The sequence below is a fragment of the Lycorma delicatula genome, chromosome 4 (assembly GCF_047948215.1).
Source record: "Lycorma delicatula isolate Av1 chromosome 4, ASM4794821v1, whole genome shotgun sequence".
Classification (NCBI taxonomy): domain Eukaryota; kingdom Metazoa; phylum Arthropoda; class Insecta; order Hemiptera; family Fulgoridae; genus Lycorma; species Lycorma delicatula.
In genome coordinates, this window is record NC_134458.1 from 84,709,904 (window position 1) to 84,731,815 (window position 21,912).

At 31.8% G+C, this 21,912-nt stretch overlaps 1 protein-coding gene across 1 annotated transcript in view; it reads right to left on the minus strand.

The window, feature by feature from the left end:
• LOC142322890 (uncharacterized) overlaps window positions 1-19,924 on the minus strand; it is a 43,849-nt gene extending 23,925 nt beyond the window's left edge. Inside the window, exons 1-4 of the mRNA XM_075361985.1 lie at window positions 19,762-19,924; window positions 14,927-15,082; window positions 9,807-10,056; window positions 4,545-4,766 (exon numbers count right to left, since the gene is read on the minus strand). Of these exons, the coding sequence (XP_075218100.1) occupies window positions 4,545-4,766; window positions 9,807-10,056; window positions 14,927-15,082; window positions 19,762-19,831 (698 nt within the window). The 5' untranslated portion in view covers window positions 19,832-19,924. The remainder of the gene's footprint in view (window positions 1-4,544; window positions 4,767-9,806; window positions 10,057-14,926; window positions 15,083-19,761) is intronic.
• Between the last annotated feature and the right edge of the window lie 1,988 nt (window positions 19,925-21,912).

A 21,912-nucleotide genomic window follows, 5' to 3' on the forward strand; every position in this document is an offset into this window, starting at 1 on the left:
GTTATCAAATATGAATACAATAAGGAATCATCATTAATGTAGATCTGTAGTTGGTTTATATCATCATGAAGTTATTACTAAATTTATGACTGTTTAGTTGAATTGATGAATAAAGTGTAACTTATTATTACCAAAAAAAAAAAAACACAATAAATATTATCTGAATAGAATAACTGAATTAGAAATTACTGAATGACACTGCAAGATATATTTAAAAAAATGTTACATTGCATCATGATAAGACATTGTGCTCATCGGATCCATATAAACAAATTTAGTTCATGAAACCATGATTCACTACTTGGCTTTGCAAACTAGTATTATAACACAAAATAACAATCCAAAGAAGAATAAGGGTTTACACAATTCATTATTAAAACAATACGTTAATTTTATTGCATCAATCAGAGAAATATTAACACTTTTTTCTAAGCAAGTGCTAATAACTCTAACGAAATAAAAGAATGCTATAAAACACCAAAAAAAGGACAAAAGCTAAATCTACAGCAACAAAAGGTATAAGACATACATGATGAAATTCTTATGCCTAAGGAATTCTTAAGTCTAACAAAAAAAAATATTTTTACTTGTTAAATTTTATATAAATCTAGAGAAGATACAATAAAAAGAAAGAAATCAAACAATGCAGAGGTAAGCATTAGTGCAGATAAGTTCCTTCTGGGAAAATTTTGACCTTTAAACCCGATTCACTGAAACTGCACAACTCCACAACACAAGCAATAACAAATCCACACCCAAAAAACCATATGAGGCTTCTATTGCAACTTTGACCTTTGACACTTACCAGTTCAACTAACAAGGGCTTAAAGTTCAAACTTGTCCTAAGAGCGCCATGGTGTTTGGTGCAACTAACAAGGGTTCAAAGCCTAAACTTGTCCTAGAATCGCAGTGCAACTAACAAAAGTACAATAAACAATTAAATTAAAACTAAATTTCCAGATAATCAAGATCTGATTGATCAAGATTGTACCTGATGTATATCTACTAACTAAAAATGTATACATTTTTAAATATGTAAAACATATAAAAAAAAAGCATGTCATACATGTGAACACTACAATTCACGTTGGCTATGGTTCAACATGTAATACCATTGCTCAGCAACAGCAACAGGTAGTGATAGTGTTAATGCAATATAAAAATGTAATAGATGCAATCAGTTGAGAAAATGGAGCGACAGCACAAATATGGCTGTCATTCGAGGAGGGAAAAAACATTTTGAAATGGTATTGGAGGTTTGAGAATATCTGTTAAGTGCAACGATAATGGAGGCAGGAATATGGAACTGAACTGCCAATATGCATAAGCATTGCTCACTTGCACAATAAATCAATTCTCCAAGACTCATTGTCTGGTGTGGGCTATCATCAAAGGGACTAATTGGATCATTCTTTTTCCAAGGTACAGTTACTGGCCAGGCTTTCTTGGAGATACTGGACACATTAATTTTATCATTCATTAGGGATTTTTTTTTGTGACGATTCATTTCTTATTCAACATGATGTTGCCCCCATTGTACTTTCTTTCAGCACCTACCTGGATAACACTACAGTGTTATCCAGGTAGTTGGTGAAAGTACAGGTAGGTAGGTGCTGATCCTATCCAACGCCCTTAAGGTTCGATAGGATGAAGGGTGTGATTGAGTAGCCCCCATTCACCTGATTTAACCCCTTACATTTTTAATTGTGGGGGCCAAGAAGAACGCAGTGTACAGTAAGAAGCAATGGTCATAGTGAAACTACGCCATAAAATGATGATGAAATGGCTTGTGAAACAAACCCTGTGGCCACTCAGGGAAATGCCACCAAGAATGTACAGCATCATGCTCAAAAGTTTTTGCAAGTTGGTGGTTTGCAATTTGAGCACTTGCTGAAATAGTACAAAGAAACTGCATCTGTGTTGTAAATTTTCCCTTGGTATTGTAATACTCACATAATATAGCAGCTATTCTATTTTAAAGTGTGGGTAAATTTTTTGAACAGCTTGATTTCATTTGCCTAGCATGTTTAGTTGTAGTAGGAACTGTATACCCTAACATATCTAAGCTTAATATATCCCCCTAATATATCTACACCTTAATATTACCCTAATATACCCACACTATTAGTCTTACACTTGCTTGTAAGACTAATAGTGTGTGATGTTTAATTACAGTCAGTTGTTATAGTGGGAACTACATAATTTATATATTTATTCATTATATTTGTTACATTTAACATTTCACCAATATGACATTGTACTTAACTGTCAACCAGCGCTTGTTCAGTAAATAATCATGCTTTCAGTATCGGCTGTAAAAGAGTCGACACTAGTTTTACCAATCAGACTCACAATCATATATTTGAATGTTTCTTTTCATATTTGATTTTACAATCGCTTCATATGCTGATCAATTTATCGACATATGGTTTTAACCATAGCTCCTATAAAGTTTGAAACTGCAATGTATATTTTCAATACCATGTCATATTTTAGATAAAGCATTAATGATCCGGGGCACCAAATCTGATAAGTATGTAAGGTATGGAATAGGTTCAACTTCACAAGAGCCTTGGTAACTGCATGCAATCAGTGTGGTAGAGCAATATTGTGTTGCAGAATTAACGGTTTTGTGATTATTGAATACAACACACAAGTCTCCTAAGGTGTTTTAATGTCTCTATGTATCGTACAGAATTTACAGTTGACCCAGCTTCCAGGTAGTCAGTTCACGTACATGTGTTTGGAATCCCCAGAACACTGCCTAGAGAATTTTTTTTGCAGAGGAATGTGTTTTGAATTTTTTTATTGTGGCAAAATATAGTGTCATTATTCCATGCTCTGCCATTTTTTTTTCAGGATTATAATGGAGCACCTAGGTTTTACCTCCCATCACAGTATTAAAAGGAAGTCATCTCCCTTGTCATGATAATGTTTTAGAAAATATTCACAACATTCTTGTCATCATCATTTGTTCTTTTTTCTGAGTTTGTGTGGATCTCCACAAACAGATTTTATGGCAGCACAGTTGTGCAATAATGTGTTCTATTTGTTCTTTCAATAACCTTATGTGGATGGCGATGTATTGTGGCATGATGCAATAGTCATTTTGATTCAATTCATCCATTTCCTTTGGCTATTACTCATCAGTCACAGAAACTGATCGACCAGTGCAAGGTCTTCCTCAATATTCACTTTACCAGCTTGTACACACAACATTTTAGTGACTACCTATTCAGAGTACTTCAATCAACAGTTTCATCACCATAAACAGCTTTTAGATGACAATGAATGTTACTAGCATTCATTTTTTCCACTATTAAAAATTCAATAACTACACAATGTTTTAGATGTATTAACATAGCAGGATTACTCAACTCCATAACAATGGCCACTGACAGAAAAAAAAGGCATGGGTCAATGAGTACTGGAATGTTAATAGTAAGGTAATGAAATTACAAGATGGCACCATCTTTGTCACTTTCTGTGACATTTTATTCTTCCACTATATTACAGTATGCATTACACTTTAGTCATGCCCTATACATCTATGATCTGATTTAAATAATTGTTTCATAATCTTATGCAAGAGGATCTTTATCAATTTATTCACCACCCCAACTCTCTGTCATCAACATTCATAACAACATTATCAATAGCACTGTTTATGTTTATGTAATTTTATCTATTTCTATGTGATTGTTTTTTTATTTATTGTATTTTATAATATTGTTCAACACCGGTCTTAGCATAAAAGAAGTAAATAATAATTTTATTAGCTGGTTCTATATTTCTGCTGCTTCTGATGCACTGGAATCTATAGCTGGGTTGTGACATGAATTACGATACAAACTGTCCTCAAGCACAATTTTAATGTTGGAGAGTGATGTAAAAATTATGTGTTAGTTAATAATAAAGCTGCAAAGGAAAATCTTGTTTATAATCAAAAACTACAATAGTTACGGTAAACATAACAAAAATGATTGTAACTATGATTAAGATGACCTTTACAAATAAAACTGCACTGAACAACTTAGATGAGTCATTAATGTCTGTTATATGAAATCGGGTAATAATTTTTGTTATAATTATAAATACTATAAATAGAACATAATGATATATAAAAATAAAAGGACACTGAGCCTAATTTTTTACAAATAAAAATTTTGTTACTTTCTTCTTTTTTTTTTAAATAAGACTAATGTAAAATTAGAAAAATGTTATTAACACTTGATTTCCAATAATACAAATTTTTTCAATGGAATTTTGTTGTGATTACATTCAGTATCAAAAAAAATTTTAAATTGATAATATGAAATTTCAGGATTCAATAGGAAATTTATCAAAGTAAAGGAAATTTTAACTAGTGGACTATACAATATTTTTTACTACAATCCTATATCAGTACTGTTGTAATACAGTGACAAAAAAATAAATAAAAGAATAATGGATTTCTTATCTGACTCTCCAAAGTCAAATTAAAAAACAGAAGAATTTAGTTGTAGAAGAATATTAAAATAACACATTTAAAACTGAATACTTACACCTCTTCACTAACATCAGATAAGTCACCATATTCTGCAGGATGCTTACAAATAGTGCAAATGAATCCTAAATTTTCAAAACAAGATGAGCAAAAAGTACCTCCACAGTTTTCATTAGGGCAGTGAACCATATGATTATCATAACAGGCAAAATCACCACATATAAAACATGCTTCATTATCAATAAATCTCTTTATTATAATATTTCCCAGTAGAGGCAACCTATAACATAATTGTATTAGTCATTACATCAACCTTCCTTGAATAAATAACTAAACCAATAAAAAACAAATGTAGATTTGAAACATTTTGATATATAAAATTAATAAAGGAGTCCTATTAGCAAAGCTACTACACAAGTAAGATTCTGTTTAATTAATCATACTTACACGTATTTAATGAATTTTGTTGCTATCCTTCTTTGTTTATTTTTTATATTTCACATAACATTTACTACTGTTACCTAATCTACAGAAAAATCTGGTCAGGCAATAATGTTTAACAAACTGAGGATAGCCTTATCTGATAGACGAAATACCATTTCAACCTGTAGATTGTGTTTATTTACAACACATAAGATAGTTCACGGTTCCTATGCAGTAGTCACTACAGAATAGACAAGTCTACTAACACATAACAGTTGGCCAAAAACTTATTTTCTATGTCTGGTCCACTGCAGTTAGACTTAAACTTTTATTTCTTTAGTCAAAAAATCTATCACTGTTTAAGAGTTTACTCCCTCTGAGTGAAAAAAATACATAAGAATTTGGTCAACTCATCTATTATAATATTATCATAATACACGACATAATAAATAAAAACAAAGTCCATCATACATGAAATCATATGTCCAAAATTCTGGAATCTAATTTTTTGGTCCACAAAGGAGTCATCACCAGCGTTTGTAAGAATTTTAACTCCCGTAAGTCCCCTTACTTATTAACATGATGAAAATTAAAAATATTGTGATGTTGAACCACTCTTTCTCCCAAATACAAGGCATATTCATAAAGTACAGGCCGTCGGCTTATATTTAAATATTAGCAGGTCTGAACATAGTTTCACACATGCAGAGCCATCTATCGGCTATTTACGAAGCCACTGCAGTTGTTTTGATTAAGTAGTCATTTGCCTGCCAGTGAATACAGATGGCAATGTTCACAACAATCATTTCTCCCACCAGTTATGAAGTGCGTGCTGTGATTTGATTTTTGTGTGCATAAGGATCTTCAGCTGCTGAAATTCATCGGGAGTTGTGCCTAGTGTATGGACCTACAATAATGAGTGAAGGAAATGTTATACAATGGTGTCAAGACTTTAAAAATGGCCGCACAAATGTGCATTATGAAGAGTGGAGTGGCAGACCTAGTATTCAGGTCGACGAAATCATTGAACAAGTGAACCAAAAACTGCAATGTGGTGATTAGTGCTCTGGTTGATGAATTTCTGCATGTTGAACACACCTCTATCTACACAGTTGTCACAGAAAAGCTAGGATATCACAAACTGTGTGCAAGGTGGGTACCAAAAATGCTCACCGACCAACACAAAGAGCAAAGATTGTGCAGTGGACGAGCGTTTTTGGACTGCTATCAACAAGATGGAGATAATATGATCTCCCACAATGTTATGAGCGACGAGACGTGGATATCCTACATCAACACAGAACTGAAACAACAGTCAATGCTGTAGCGCCATTCAAGTTCCCCAAAACCAAAAAAATTTAAGCAATCTTCATACTCGAGCTGAAAAATGTTGGCTACCATTGTTTGAGACAAAAAGGGCGTCATTTTGGTTGATTTCATGGAACGTGGATCAACAACTACAGCCGATGTGTACTGCGAAATGCTCACCAAATTGGGACGTGCGATCCAAAATTGACAACGTGGAAAACTATCGTCCAGCGTAATCCTCCTTCATGACAACGCACATCCTCATACCGCTGCCTTAGCCAAAAAGAAGATTCAAGATTTTCATCAGAAAATTTTTGACCACCCTCCATATAGCTCCAACCTTGCACCTAACAACTACTTCCTCTTCTTGCATTTGAAAAAGTGGCTTGATGAACAGTTTGAAAATGATGAGGAACTCAAGACTACTGTTGTCAACTGGTTCAATTCCCAGGCGGCAAACTTCTATGCAGAGGGGTTAAAGAAACTGGTGCAGAATTACGAAAAGTACTTAGAACTGAATGGCAATTATGTGGAAAAGTGAAGTAGATACGTAGTAAACTAAAACTGTAAGTAAAAATCTTTTCTCATGAGTTAATTTTTTTTAATGACCAAACAGCTCTTACTTTAATAATATGCCTCGTAAATGAACAAAAAATGAAAATTTCCAACATACTTTTTTAAGGTTTTACTGTGCACAAAAACCTAGGTGAAGAACTTAAACAATATCTGATGTATGAATTACCTCTGTTCAATTTTTTATAAATAAAAGTAATGACAACATCATATAGAAGATATGGTAAATAAATATTTTACCTCTATATCAGATATTTTTCTGCCCTTTTTAAAGGAGATATGTAATTTTTTCTTGTTTCAGACGGCCATATAGGATACAGCTTTATTTAAAAGTAGATATCCATCTACTTTTTCCAAAAGTTATCAAGTGCACCACACTCAGGAGATAATTTTATTATCTTAGTTAACGACTGATTTTATTTTTAATCTCATTGATATTGTAAAAATGTGTAAACTTTGTTTTTGTATTTTTTTAGTAGTAACACCTGCCTTCCAGTCCGAAAAATTAAAATTTATCTTTTAAATTTTGCAGATTCACTTTTATTTAATTGTTGGATGGGTTTGCACAAATAGGAGCTCAAGTACACTCCTTGGAAATTTTGATTTCACGTATAATTAAATAATAATTAGACAACATTGAAATAATCATTATAAATTCCAGAAATAATCAACTGAAATCTCTAAGTACAGTTTTATAATTCAGTCTTTTCTAATTTCAAACAGCATAAAATGTAAAGTGTTAATATCCAGTTTATCAGTAAAATTTCAGTATACAATTTTAAAAGAAGAATAAATTTGAAATAACAGCAATCACAAAAGTTTTACTGTATGAAGAAATTTAATTTATGGAAATTTGAAGAGGTATACCAGTATTAGTAAAAAAAAGGAAAAAAAATAAGTTTAGTTAACAATAATTGGTAACATAGTTTGACAACCTCTTAATTTTAATTATTCTCTTCATTTGTATTCCATTTCTGTGTCTCAGTAGTTATTGAACAAAATTATATTTAAGGATGAATATCATATAAATATTTACCCTTAAATATTGTTAATGACTGTTAATTGTGCTTTTGCAATGATTTCCTTCCTTGTCCAACTGGCAATATTCTTAAATTGGCTTTACTATTTTTCATTGGAGTATCATAATTTAAGTCAAATTTTTGTCATGATTATTATTTTACTTCTTTTTGAAATAGTTATACAGTATTAGGTAGTTTTTATGTATAATACAATAGCTTTTAGTTTTTCATTCAACATGTGTAAAGAAATGCATTGTGAATGGAGTTTTTTGGGTGTATATTTTGTAGTTTTGACTGTGTTTATTTATATTTTTAAAGTATTTTTATTGCTTCATTTTTTTAGCTTTTGGCATTTTACAACTTGGTTTTCATTTGGCATTTTCTTTATAACTTTATCAGTTTTTATCAGGCTACATATTCCTAAAATTAATATTATAATGAAATCTACTGGAATCATTTTTATTATATATAAAAATAAATGTATAATTTTTTTAGTTGAAAATTCAACAAAATAGATCAATAAAGTTACAATTTTAAAGTAGGAAATTTTTAATATCAGTAAGCTTAAAACATTCTAAAATTGAAAATATTAGAAGTTATCAGGATTCAAATAAGTACAATTTAAAAAATAGTTCTTCTTTAAACAATTGTATCTCACAGTGCAATGTTTACCATTTTTGTTAATATTACTTTAAATCCTACTTATTACTAACAATAAAAAATGTATGATCACATCTGAATGATTCTAGTAATGCTGTATAGTAAGCAGTTCAACATAACAATTTTTTTATTGACTTTACTTGATATCAATATTTACCAATAACTGCGAGTAATGAAAGGTACTGAGAAACCTACTTCCAGTATGTAGAAATGTATGGAAATATTGAATGTTTTTTCAGTGCCAATTCAGTCTACTTATTCCAAAATAAAAAAAAATATTGTTCGGCAATGATAACATATCAAAGTCACACTATAGATCCCTGGTGTACCATACTGACATTTCTTTTTGGACTCTGCTTACGTCATTCAGCCAAACAAACTTAGAATTATAGTAATCAAAACTGAATTACACAATAAAGATGTCTATATACAAATATAAATATAATTGTTTGTATACAGTTTTTAGTCTATTGCAGTGGACTGCTTGCTGATAGTGGATAACTTGAATGTGCATAAAATGAAAGAGTAAACTTGAAATATAATTTTGTTATTTTTTTTTAATAATTGAAATAAACTGACTCTTTGAAGTTAAAAATCTGAGATAAAAACATATAAAACTGCAAGAGAAAAAAAATGGGTAGAAATTGGAAAATACCTTGATACAAAAGAAACAAAAAACAGAAGAAAGAAAAAGACAGGTAAGTGTTCAAGTAGAATGTACATTCTAGGTATCTAGCTCTCCTTGTAGGACGTAACTAGAACTGTTAAATTAACAAAATTTAACCACTAATATGGTGGTATGTACGATAAAATCTAGTGGTAGAACATTCAGATGAAAAAAATTAAATTTTTTTTAATTGAGGTTTTTATCAGCTAATGCTTCATTCAGTATTGTAGTACTTAACATTACTAGTATTTAATCGGTAATGAATAATTACTCCTAAGGAAATATTTCCAATTATCATTATACTTAATTAAACATTTTATTCAGAAAATAACACTATGTATAGCTGCAAATTTTCATAACTGACATTAAAAAATCAAAAAATCACAGTGTTCAAAAATGTGTCAAAATAAAACAAGAAAACAGAGGCCTTTAAATTACTTATTTATAAAGAGAAAAAATTCTTTATCATTCATTCTGTAATGCATGAAAGTTTTAATTTAATAACTTCAGTACAAAACACAAATGAGAATTTGTTTCATTAAGAAATTAAGAATTAATCTTTAACTACTATTCTAACTAAGAAAATGAAAACAGTTCCGTTACACCTACTTATTTGACCATATGCACAATAATAATTTCAATCAATTGTATGGAATTATCCTAATATTACCTTGAGAAGAAGAATTTTATGAACCGATGCGGTTGACGTTTATATGGTCGTATTGAAAGAGAAAATTTTCGACGGAGAAATCTTCTTGCATCCGTCACAAAAGTTTTTCGTTTGGTCAATATGTGGTTGTACAGCCAAACAGCTCGTCGTTGCGAAATGTTTGGATGATATGTAGCCATTACAATTTGACGTAACCTTAACCCATATGGTTCTAGCAAACCCATACACCAGACTACTACCAGAAGAGAAGCTGTAAAGAAAAACTTATCAATTCAGTAATTTTTTATCAGTGAATAAATAACAGAGTGAAGATTCCATGATTAGCAGCCTACCTTGGTTTATGTCGGATCATTAAAAAAAAATTTTTGTTTATTGTATACAAGTAATAAAATAATGAGTTGCTAATTTAGTTTTATTTATATCTTTTTAACAATTTGTTTATTAAATGAACAGTAAAGTATCATGTCAGGTATAAATCAGGATGTCATGACATTATTATTCGGAACTTTTTTTTTTAACCTCCAGGACCATCATTAGGTATTGCTTCAGAGGATGAGATGAATGACAAGTAGCGTGTGAAACTGCTATGCCTGACCAGGATTCGAACCTGGGATCTCCGGATGAAAGACCAAGACACTAGCACTCGCGCCACAGAGGCCGGCATTATTCTCAACTTAACAGTTTTTATCTTACAGATTGTTCAACACCAATGCCAGCAATTTAATTAAAACACTTTCCATGGATGCCAGCTGTTTTTAGTGCATTTCAGAGCTTTGTTAAAGATTATTAATAGTAGTTAGAAGCATGATATCTTTTTCTCAAATTCATAAAATACAAAAAACATTAAACAAAGGTATATACTTACAGGAAAGAATAAAAAAGTTCACTTATTGACAAAATGAAAAATTACTTGTAACATAACAATAAAATTTTTCTCGCGATCAAATTTGGGCAATAAATGCTATATACCACTTACATGGTAAGCACTTACATGTACTACAACTAATATTTAGTTACATTTAAAAACTTGTGGAGGTGTAATGATATGATAGAATTCATTACAAACCATAGATAAAAGTTCTGATTTTATCATAACTCATAACTCATAACATTTTTCATAGAATAACAATGTCATAACATTACAGCTCTGGCATGCAAAGTGTAAAGAACTGTTTTAATAGTATAGAAGTTGTTATAGAAATGTTATTTGTAAAAGAGTTTTGAAATTCTATGTCATTATCTTTACATCTTACAAGTATTACGAGGGTTATTTTTTTTCAAGGTCTGATCGGCCACGAAATTAAAACCACAGTGAAAATAAAAAATTTTTTATTTGTAACAAGTACTTACATAGTTACGCTATTTCTCTAAGTAGTCGCCACTCCGATTTAGACATTTATTGTAGCGCGGTACCAACTTTCCAATACCCTCGTCATAGAACGGAGCCGCCTGTGTTTTCAGCCATGTTTCTACGCTGGTCTGCAGCTCGATGTCTGTGCCAAAATGTTGTCCTCCTAGCCAGCGTTTCATGTGAGCAAAGAGGTGAAAATTGAATGGAGCCAAGTCTAGGCTTTATGGTGGGTGATCAAATACTTCCCAACGAAAACGCTGCAGGAGCTTCTTTGTTACAGCTGCAGTGTGCGGCCGAGCATTGTCATAGAGAAAGACAATGCCTGATGACAACATTCCTCTCTGCTTATTCTAAATTGACCTTCATAGACGTTGAAGAGTCACGCAGTATGAGGCTTCAGTGATGGTCGTGCCAAGTTCCATAAATTCCACCAAGAGAACTCCATTCCAGTCCCAGAACACAGTAGCCATACACTTTCTGTTGGAGAAGGTTCGCTTGAACTTCTTTGGACTTCTTTACTGGGAGAATGAGAATGTATCCACTGTTTGGATTGTTCTTTTGTTTCTTCAGTTTCGAAATGGACCCATGTCTCATCACCTGTGACAATTTTGTTCAAAAGATCTTCTCCTTCACTGTGGTAGTGCTGGAGAAACGTTAGGGAGGCGTCCATTCTCATTGTTTTGTGATGGTCGGACAGCATCTTGGGAACCCATCTCACACACAGTTTGCGGTACTGAAGTTTCTCACTCACAATGGCCTGACCTTGAAATTTCAGGAAACGAATCACTCAATACAGAAATTGTGAAGCGACAATTTTCTTGAATTGCCTCATCCACTCGCTCAACGAGATCTTCGGTTGACACTCGCTTCCTTCCCTGACCGCCTGCATCATGAACATCTGTACATCCTGCTTTAATGTTCCTGCACCATTGTCAGTGCGACAATGGTGACTTCAATGAGTGACAGCAAAGTGCTTGCTGTCACTCATTGAAGTTTCACTGTACACATTACTTATTCATTGATGAATTTCAGCTGCATTACACCCCTCAGCCTGAAGAAATCAAATTACTGCACGCACTTCACACTTGCGGGAGATGCTATTGTTGTAGACATGTTTACGTGCTAGCTGCGTGTTCAGAACTAAACAAAGTGATGCGGCGTGATTGAAGACCATACTAGAGACGCTGCGCAACACACATGCGCAAAGGTTCATCCGATTTTTGCACGGGTTTTTATTTCGCGATAGATTGGACCTTGAAAAAAATAACCCTCGTAATAAGTTAATGTTCAGAGTATGCATTTTCAGTAACCATGTTAGCATTGGTGTATTTCATTTATAGTTAATGTAAGTTATTTATTTCACCACATGACTATATAACATCATTAAGAGTAATTATACATTGGGAAATGTAATTCAGTAAAATGATAAATCATAAAATTTGAGACAAAAATTGTTTTTGAATATGGGTTTGTTTAATATCTCAACCTGTTTGTTTTTTCAATCATCCAAATAGATGAGGTTACCTTTTGCTTAACATACCTCTTATGAAAGGTATATCTCTTGTGCAATCATATGTTTTCCTGGTAACTACTTTTAAAATCCAGTTTCTTTTGACAAACCTGCTTTATGGTATTTAAATATATAACTTTCTTGAAGGTCATACATTTCAGATATATCTATTTATCTTTACTTATTTATATCTTAGATAATGAGTGAATATTTTTTCCTTTTGCAATACTTGCCAATAGGAATACATTTGAATATATTTTTACATTTATATAAACATATATAAATAATATAAACATATAACACACACACACACGCGCGCATAAACATTTATATAAATATTTATTAATACATTTATATTTATATATTAATATATTTACATTTGGAATAAATATAATTATTTATTATATAATAAATATAATTTGTGCTATAAAAAACAATGTTTTTTTTTGTTTTTTTTTGTAATTTGATAACTTTACACCAAGAAATAATTTTGTTTAAATAATTGTATTGCCTGCTGGCTACTATAGTTATTTATTTGTTCGCTGTAATGTTAAAAATACACACCAAGTAATAATGCAACTATGTAATCTTAATCTGATTGAATTTTTTATAATTTGGATAATATTTATTATAATTTTATTTCAGCTGAAAAGAATGATTCATTAAAGCATTTTCTTTATATCGGCTTACAAATTTACTGTTAAAAATCGCCGTTAACAAATTGAAAAAAAGGAAATTACATAAAAATTGTATAATAGAAATAAATTAATACAAATTACTCAAATAATAATTTTTTTATTAAATGTCAGAAATACAACAAATTATTTGAAAAATTATTGTTTCAAAGTAGGCAATAAAATAACAACAGCTGATCAACAATACACAATACTGTATTGTTGTTGGTGTCTAAATCATTATGTAAGGTACATTAAATATCCAGGGTACTGTGAACTGTGCTGTTGACAGTGAAGATTTTCTATGAATTTTAATTAGAAGGTCATTGTCATTAAAGTAATGTTGTACTTATTTAAAACAGAGGAACCACTGATACGGTATTCATTTTGGGTGTGTGTAATAGTAGTGCTGCAGCTGCTGCAGTAGAATATGAAATACGTTTTCTCAATCACAGGATTCCAAATCCCAAAACAACGGGTGTGATTTTTTAGTGCAATCTTCAGGAAACAGGTTTCCAAACCCAGGTTTCTAGGTTCACTACCTAGTCATCGTATCAGCTATGAACAATCTGTCCAACCCAACGCTGTTATTAATAAAATTATTATTGATGCAGTTCAGTGCAGCCCAGGTGTCAGTACATAATGTCTTTCCAAGTAGATCAGTTTCACATTCGTTGGTTTGGAGAACACTTGAACAAAATAAGTTTTATCATTACTATAAACAGTCAGGTCAACATCTCCAATTCAAAAAATGTAATAAAAATGGCGGGCTCATTTTTGAACATTTATTATAAACTGGTACGTATAATGCACTTTGGTCTAGTGTACTGTTTCTAAATAAAATTTGAAATTTTCTAAAAGTTTTGATTTTTCAGGTCAAAAACCATACAAAATCACTAATTCTGCCCCTTAATTAACATCCTAAAAATTTCAATACGATCTCATTTCACCCCAGTAGCTGAAATCCAAGCAAAATACTTCACTAGCCATAACTCGCAAATGAAGAATTTTAGGACATATGTTCATATGAAATTTTTCCATTATTTTCACAAGTAGAATAGGTTATGAAAGTCCCTTGAGAAATTCGTGATACAGTCTGTATTTGATATATAAATTTGTTTTCAAATTATTAACTTGTTTCAACTGTTAACTTAAATTTTTGCATACACTACTTCAGAAAATTATAAATAAACCATAAATCTTCAAATATTTTGAATGAAAACTAAAGGAGAGGAACGTGATTAATCAAATTCAACTAAATTAAAAAAAATTGCTTTTGGTAATGTAGTATATGCAGTGAGGCAATTTTTATTACACACAAGCAGTTGCAGAAGGGTTTCATACAGTATAGTCATAATTTTAATATACAGAGATGTAAGTTATATAGTGTATTATTTATTCTTGCCTTATCTTTATACTATCATTTATTGTGAATAATAATAATAATTAATATTCATAACACAGTCATAATAATACTTCAGGGAATTATATTCCTAGAGAATTACTGCAATTTTTTCTTCTTTTTTTGCAGATATACTACCTGAAGTTTTTTTTAAAAATACTTATAAAATATACTGCTACTTACAAAGAAAGGCCATTTTTTTCAGATCAGGAGGTGATCCTGCAAAAGCGCACGTCTCCACATCATATTTAGTTGGCTTAACATTATCAATAATAGTTTTAAGAAATCTTTCAAGAGTGCTGTTTCCACTTATATAAACTGATATTGATTCTGGTTTACCTAGAAAAAAATATTATTTCCTATCACTGATTTCTTCTCAATTAAGATTTTAAATTAAGCAAATCCTTTATGTATATACTAAAGTAAGCTTTATGTTAAAACTTCAATTCACAACTTCCTTTTCCTACACAATATTTTGTAATGGCAAACTGAAACCACTCTTCAGAAACATATTATATTATTTGTAATAGCCCTTAAAGATATCAAGCTGACTATGTTCACTGTTTTTATGATGAAATGCTTCATCATTCATAATGAGCATGAGATCCCAGTTCTTTTATAAAAAGGTTCTGTAAGAGTACTAAGTGATTAGATTATTCATTAGGTTTTCTTAATAATATGAGAGCTGTCTACAAAGAGTGTAGAGTGAACACTGCAAAGAATAAACTCAAAAATAAAAAGCACACAAATACAAAGGCAGGGTGTCATATGATTTGAGACAATATACAGTGAGATTCTTCAGCAAATATCTCACAATACCCACTTTGAAAGGACAGACACCAGGCAGTCGTAAAACAAGTGCTGAAAACACAGAACGAATTCATCTGGCTTTCCAGCGAAGTGCAGAAATTTCAGTTTATAGTGTTGGTCATCAACTAAACATTCCTAAAAGTACTATCCATAATGATGTTTGCAAGTGATTGAAACTCGGTGCTTATAAATGTCAGCTACTCCATGCAATTAAACCTAACGATAAGTCATAAAGCATTCAAATTGTAACATCCATGTTAAGACTTCATTTCTGCTGATGAAAACTACCTAGAGTGCATTTTGTTTTCTGATGAAGCAATATTTCATGTTCATTGAGTTGTGAATCACTATAATTGTTACATATGGAGCTCAGAAAAACCACATGAATTTGTAGAATTCGTCTGTAACTATCTAAAAGTGAATGTCTGGTGTGATATATCATGCATAATCAAATTTTTGGACAATTTTTTTCCATGAGCAGACCAATATGGGCATGGAGTAGTTGGACACATTAAAGAACTTTGTTGCTTGTTTCCATAGATTGAAAATATGGTGGGCCTAATTTTTCAACAGACTGGATGCCCTCCACATCTTACTGAAGTTGTGTGGACTGTGCTCAATGACAGGTTCCACGAAGGCTTTTCTTTCTTTTTCCTGTGTAGCCTCGAGTAATTACCATTCAGATAATACTTCAGAGGATGAATGAGGATGATATGCATGAGTGTAAATGAAGTGTAGTCTTGTACAGTCTCAGTTCGACCGTTCCTGAGATGTGTGGTTAATTGAAACCCAACTACCAAAGAACACCAGTATCCACAATCTGTATTTAAATCCGTATAAAAGTAACTGTCTTTACTAGGACTTGAACACTGGATCTTTCAACTTCCAAATCAGCTGATGTGGGAAGACGCGTTCACCACTAGACCAACCTGGTAGGTTAGGTTCCCAGAAGGCTGGAAAGGCTCTTATCATTTGGCCACCACAAAGTCCTGATTAGATGCCAATTAACTTCTTCTTTTGGGCTACATAAAAGTTATCATATACCAAGAAAAACTCCAGTCAATTGATCAACTGTGCCAAAGAATAACATGCTGTAGAAGTAATTCCTGTAGATATGCTCGCCAGAGTGTGGAATTAGGTGGATTATCAGTTTGACATCTGCAGGGCTGTAAATGGTGCTTACATTAAGATATAAAAATTAATTTTAAAGTTTGTAATTTCATGTAATAAAACACACAAATTTATAATTCTAAATGTAATAAAGTAGATTTAATGTAAAACCACAGAGTTCTTCTCACACACGTATATATATATTTATATTAACTTAGCAAAATCAATTCTTTTTTTGTTATTGTATTTGTCCATATTCCCCTCTGCACCAATCATGTCAAAGACAAAAGTATAACACAGTTTTCCACCAACAGTACAGAATTCGTACTTAAAAGCAAATAATAATAAAACAAACAAGAATAAAAACAAAGAATAATACAGAATCTAAACAGCTACAAACATTAAACACAATCATGTTGGAAAAGGGCATGATTATTGGAGAAAACCATCAGCTGATTATCCAGAAAGTTTCAGAAGAAATGCTGAAAAACACAAACTCAAGAAAACAAGTTAAGGCTATTTTACAAATCATAAAACCAATAAACATAAAAAGGAAGAAAAAAAAGCTTCTCGGTACAGCAATAAAACCTCTCACATTTAGCATTAACTCAGCTATTAGGCCAGTGTTAAGTGATACAGGAGTATAAAGGTGGGTCAAAATGAGATTTTAGATACATGTATTACTGTTTTCTTTTGCCAACATAGCTTGGATGGGTTAACACTGTGTTTGTTATTAAAGAATTTATAGAAGAAGCCAATGAAACTGTGATCACAATAAAGAGAGGTTCTTGAAACCACTTCACATTTAACTGAAATGCTATCAGTTTAAAAACCTTTCAATTTGAAATTACAGAACCACAAGTTCAACATTAAAAAAAAAATCTAATGGAAAACCTCCAAGAGATTTGTTGTTCATATACTAGAAAATAACCAAACTGTAATACAGTACATTTTCCAGTCTCCCAAACATCACCCTGTGAACATGCTTCTGCTTTAGGGTTGTCTGAACTATCAGGAGAAATTTGCACACTGGTCTTTGTTCCATCTGTAAAAAATTATAGTTGTTCAGGAAATTAATGAATACGAATGCAAGGCATGTAATAAGAACATCCTTTCCTGCTATCACTGTTCTTACAAGTGACTAAGATCTCTCTGATCTGCCTGACTATGAAAAAGCAGAATTTCATTATTAGGTGAAAAATAATTCTCAACTTTTTGAAAGACATTTACACCGATAACATGATTTTGTTTGGTGCCTATAGAAGATTTTATTCTTTATGGAATCTATTTTGACGAGGCCAAACAGTTACTTCTGGTTGGTATATGGAGATGCTGCAGGGCAACTTTGCCAAGAACACTCAGAAAACTTAAGAAATCTGAAAGTATGGTTACAACAGGTTGGAGCTACAGAAAAACAGGAAGAACATCAAAGAAACTTTTGAGAAAAATTGTTTTCATAATGTTTCAGTACACACTGAGATAGTACAGCCTACAAATTCACCTGGCTTGCTTTCAGTGATATTTCTTTGGAGTTAACTGAGGTCTATGAACATCAACCAAAAACTGTTAGCGAACAGAAACTGCAAGGCATATCAAGAAATTACAACAATACTGCCAGAAATTGTCTGCTGGGTGATGCAATCTTCAGAAATCTACAGCATGTGTATCATGAATGAAGACCATGTAGAAACAAATTTCAAAGCTAAGTAAAAGCAAATTGTATTAGATAATGAAATAGAATTTTAAACAGCACTTATCGTTCCTATTTTGTTAGCCTTTGAAGTCCAGATTTTTTTGCTGCAGTTGTATATCTACAAAGGTTGTCTGGAAAGTAATACCCCTTTTATGAAACAAAACATAACCAATAAAGGTTTTAGAACAAAACAGTTTATTTTAACATAAACTAACTTTAAGCTACTTTTCTAGTCATCATGTATATTTAAGCACTTTTCACACAGACTGATTTATTTTGATAATTCCAAGTCATATTCCTCTGTCATTAGTTCACTGAGATAAATAGTCAGTTTTTTCATCACTTTCAAAATGCTTTCCTTCTAAAATCTTTCAGTCTGATAAACAGATGTTGGTCACTACGAGCCAGGTGAGTCTCTTTTTTTCTGTTTAGCCTCTGGTACCACCAGAGGAATTACTTTAGAGGATGAATGAAGATGATATGTATAAATGTAATGAAGTGTAGTCTTATACAGTCTCAGGTCAACCATTCTTCAGATGTGTGGTTAATTGAAACCCAACCACCAAAGCCTACCGGTATTCACAATCTAGTATTGAAATTCATATAGAAGTAACTGCCTTTACTACGGTTTGAAACTTAAAACTCTTGACTTCAAAATCAGCTGATTTGTGATGACAAGTTCACCCACTAGACCAACCTGGTGGATTAAGGACTATAGTCTCGATGATCAAAAATAACTCCCTTAAGTTTTACAAGCACCCATACTGTTTTCTTTATGCTCATCACTAAATTTGTAAGGAATCCACCTCACACAAATTATTCTGCAATTGAGATGAATAATGACAATTTTGCTGACAATGATGTGAGAAAAAAATGAAAAATTTTCACTAATTTCAAGTGTGACGTGGCAATCCTGTTTGATGAATTTATCAACAACACAACACAATAAAATCATCTAATAACAGGTGGGCAACCAGATCTCATTATCATGAACATTCTCTCACCCTGCATTAAATTTTTGACATTACTGAAATTTTCATGATTCATCCATTACAACTTCATGGACTTCCTTGATTTGAAGTTGAACTGTATGGTCCCAAATTTCTTGTACTTAGAAATCAAATCCCAGATCTTACTTCATTTGCAGCAGAGTTTTCTATTCTCTTATTCACTTTATGTACATACAGAAACAATATTAGTAAGAAGAATGCAATACGAGCACAGAAAGACTAAGTGGACATTCTAGACATATGACTGAAATAGAGTGAATAGGAACAGACATGTGCAGACCATCTGCATGAAAAGGATGCATGAATAGGTATTACTTACCACATAACCCTCATATTTATTCATTAGTTTTGAAAAAATTATTTCACTAAGATATAATATTAACTGAATGCTATACCTTTATCTTCATAGAAATACTTATCATAGCTCCTAGTTATTTCAACAACCCAGTATGTGAACCAATCCATGACTACAAATACAGAAATCTGAACTGCTACAAATGCTATCAATATACATGAAGCAATAATTCTCTTTTTCTCATTTTTTAACAACTTAGTATCAGTCATCTGCAAACATTAAGAAACAATAAAAATTTCCATATATGCAATAAAGTGTTATAACATGGTACAACTAACACATTCATTAGACTCATGAAACACAAGTTCCCATTCTGCATGCAGTAAAACAGCATCCAGTAAATTAAAAATTTGATAAATGGGAAGCAATTCATTGAAGATGTCTTTGATCATTAGCATTATATTCTTATTTCATTTTCTAGAATGCTTCTTCTGTTTTAAGATATTCCATTTTTTGTGGAACCAAAGATTTAATCATGCAATGCGCATTGAACTTGGCAGGGGCAATAATAACTGGTTCCATTCCATGGATCATCAATTGTTACTTTACAAATTTTGTTACTTTAACAAAATAGATGGCAGATATATGAGGATGGATCAAATATAAACTTTTCATTTTGAGCACCTAAGACTGAACAAAACAGGCTGCTGCTTTGAGACTTGTCAAGTAGGGATGTCAGGTGTGAAGAGAGTGGCCAACCAGCCTTGTGAGATCCTATCAGATCATACACAATATCTGAGAAAGAGGTACACCCTTCTGTTGCAGAATCTATCTTCATCAAATTTCTCACTCATGAACACATAAAATCAATCAAAATTCTGCGGAGGCTGAAAACACAGTTCGGAGATCAAACACTGTCAAGGTCAGATGTTTTGCCTGACATTAGAAACTCAGGCAGGGCCATAAAGAGGCTTAAAATGAGAATCACGACCAACATCCACGTAGGACGACCATTATGGAGCAGGACATTCACATCATTTGTGCATGACCTTGTGGAGGGTGATCGACATTTGACAGTTTCCAAAATATCTTCTGAAATCAGAATAAGCTATTGGAAGCATTCAATCTGCAATGAAAAAGAACCTAAGGTTTCATAGCGTCTGCACGATGGGTCTCCTCTCTTTTGTCTGCAAATCAGAAGTTGGCACATTTCTATTTACGTGAATGGCTCGGCTCTCAGTGAGGTTTACACAAGATGATGCATTTTTAAATTGTATCATGGGTACACCATTAATTATATTTATATTAATTGTATAATAATATATATATATATATATATATATATATATATATATATATATATATATATATATAATATTAATAAATTAGATTTATTAATTATATTTACATATTATAAATGAAACATGGGTACATCATTAGAGACACCAATTGAAACAAGCCAGCATGGAATGAAGAAGAATAGTTAGCCCTCTAACTCTCCCAGCTGACTCTGTTGTCAGCTGGGAAGATGCTTACCAGTTAGTTTTTTGGAATCGGCATGTCTTGGTTTTGGACATTGAATCATTGCACCATCAATGCGGCATATTATTGTGAGCTTTTTCATTTTTTTTACCACAAATATATATATTTTTTTAATGAAATGGCTCATTTATATTTGATCCACCAAGATTATATGAAACAAGATTATAATAGATTGCTGATAGCTAATGAGCTTCTGCCATATTTTTTGACAACCACTTTTTTCATCAGTCAATTTTTGAATATACCTTGTGAATAATATTTCATTCACAAGGTATAAATAAGGTATGGTTCCAAATTTCTTGTACTTAAAAATCAAATCCCAGATCTTACTTCACTTGCAGCAGAGTTTTCTATTCTCTTATTCACTTTATGTACATACAGAAACAATATTAGTAAGAAGAATGCAATACGAACACAGAAAGTGGACATTCTAGACATATGACTGAAACAGAATGAATAGGAACAGACATGTGCAGACCATCTGCATGAAAAGGATGCATGAATAGGTATTACTTACCACATAACCCTCATATTTATTCATTAGTTTTGAAAAAAATTATTACTAAGTAAATACGAAGTAATTAATACTAAATTATTACTAATTTTAGTCATTTGGAACCAGTGAAAAAGAACTACTTTTGGAATAAAATTTTTTAATTGAAATGGAGCATTATTTTATAGCTTTAATAAAACATTTTATTATATATAT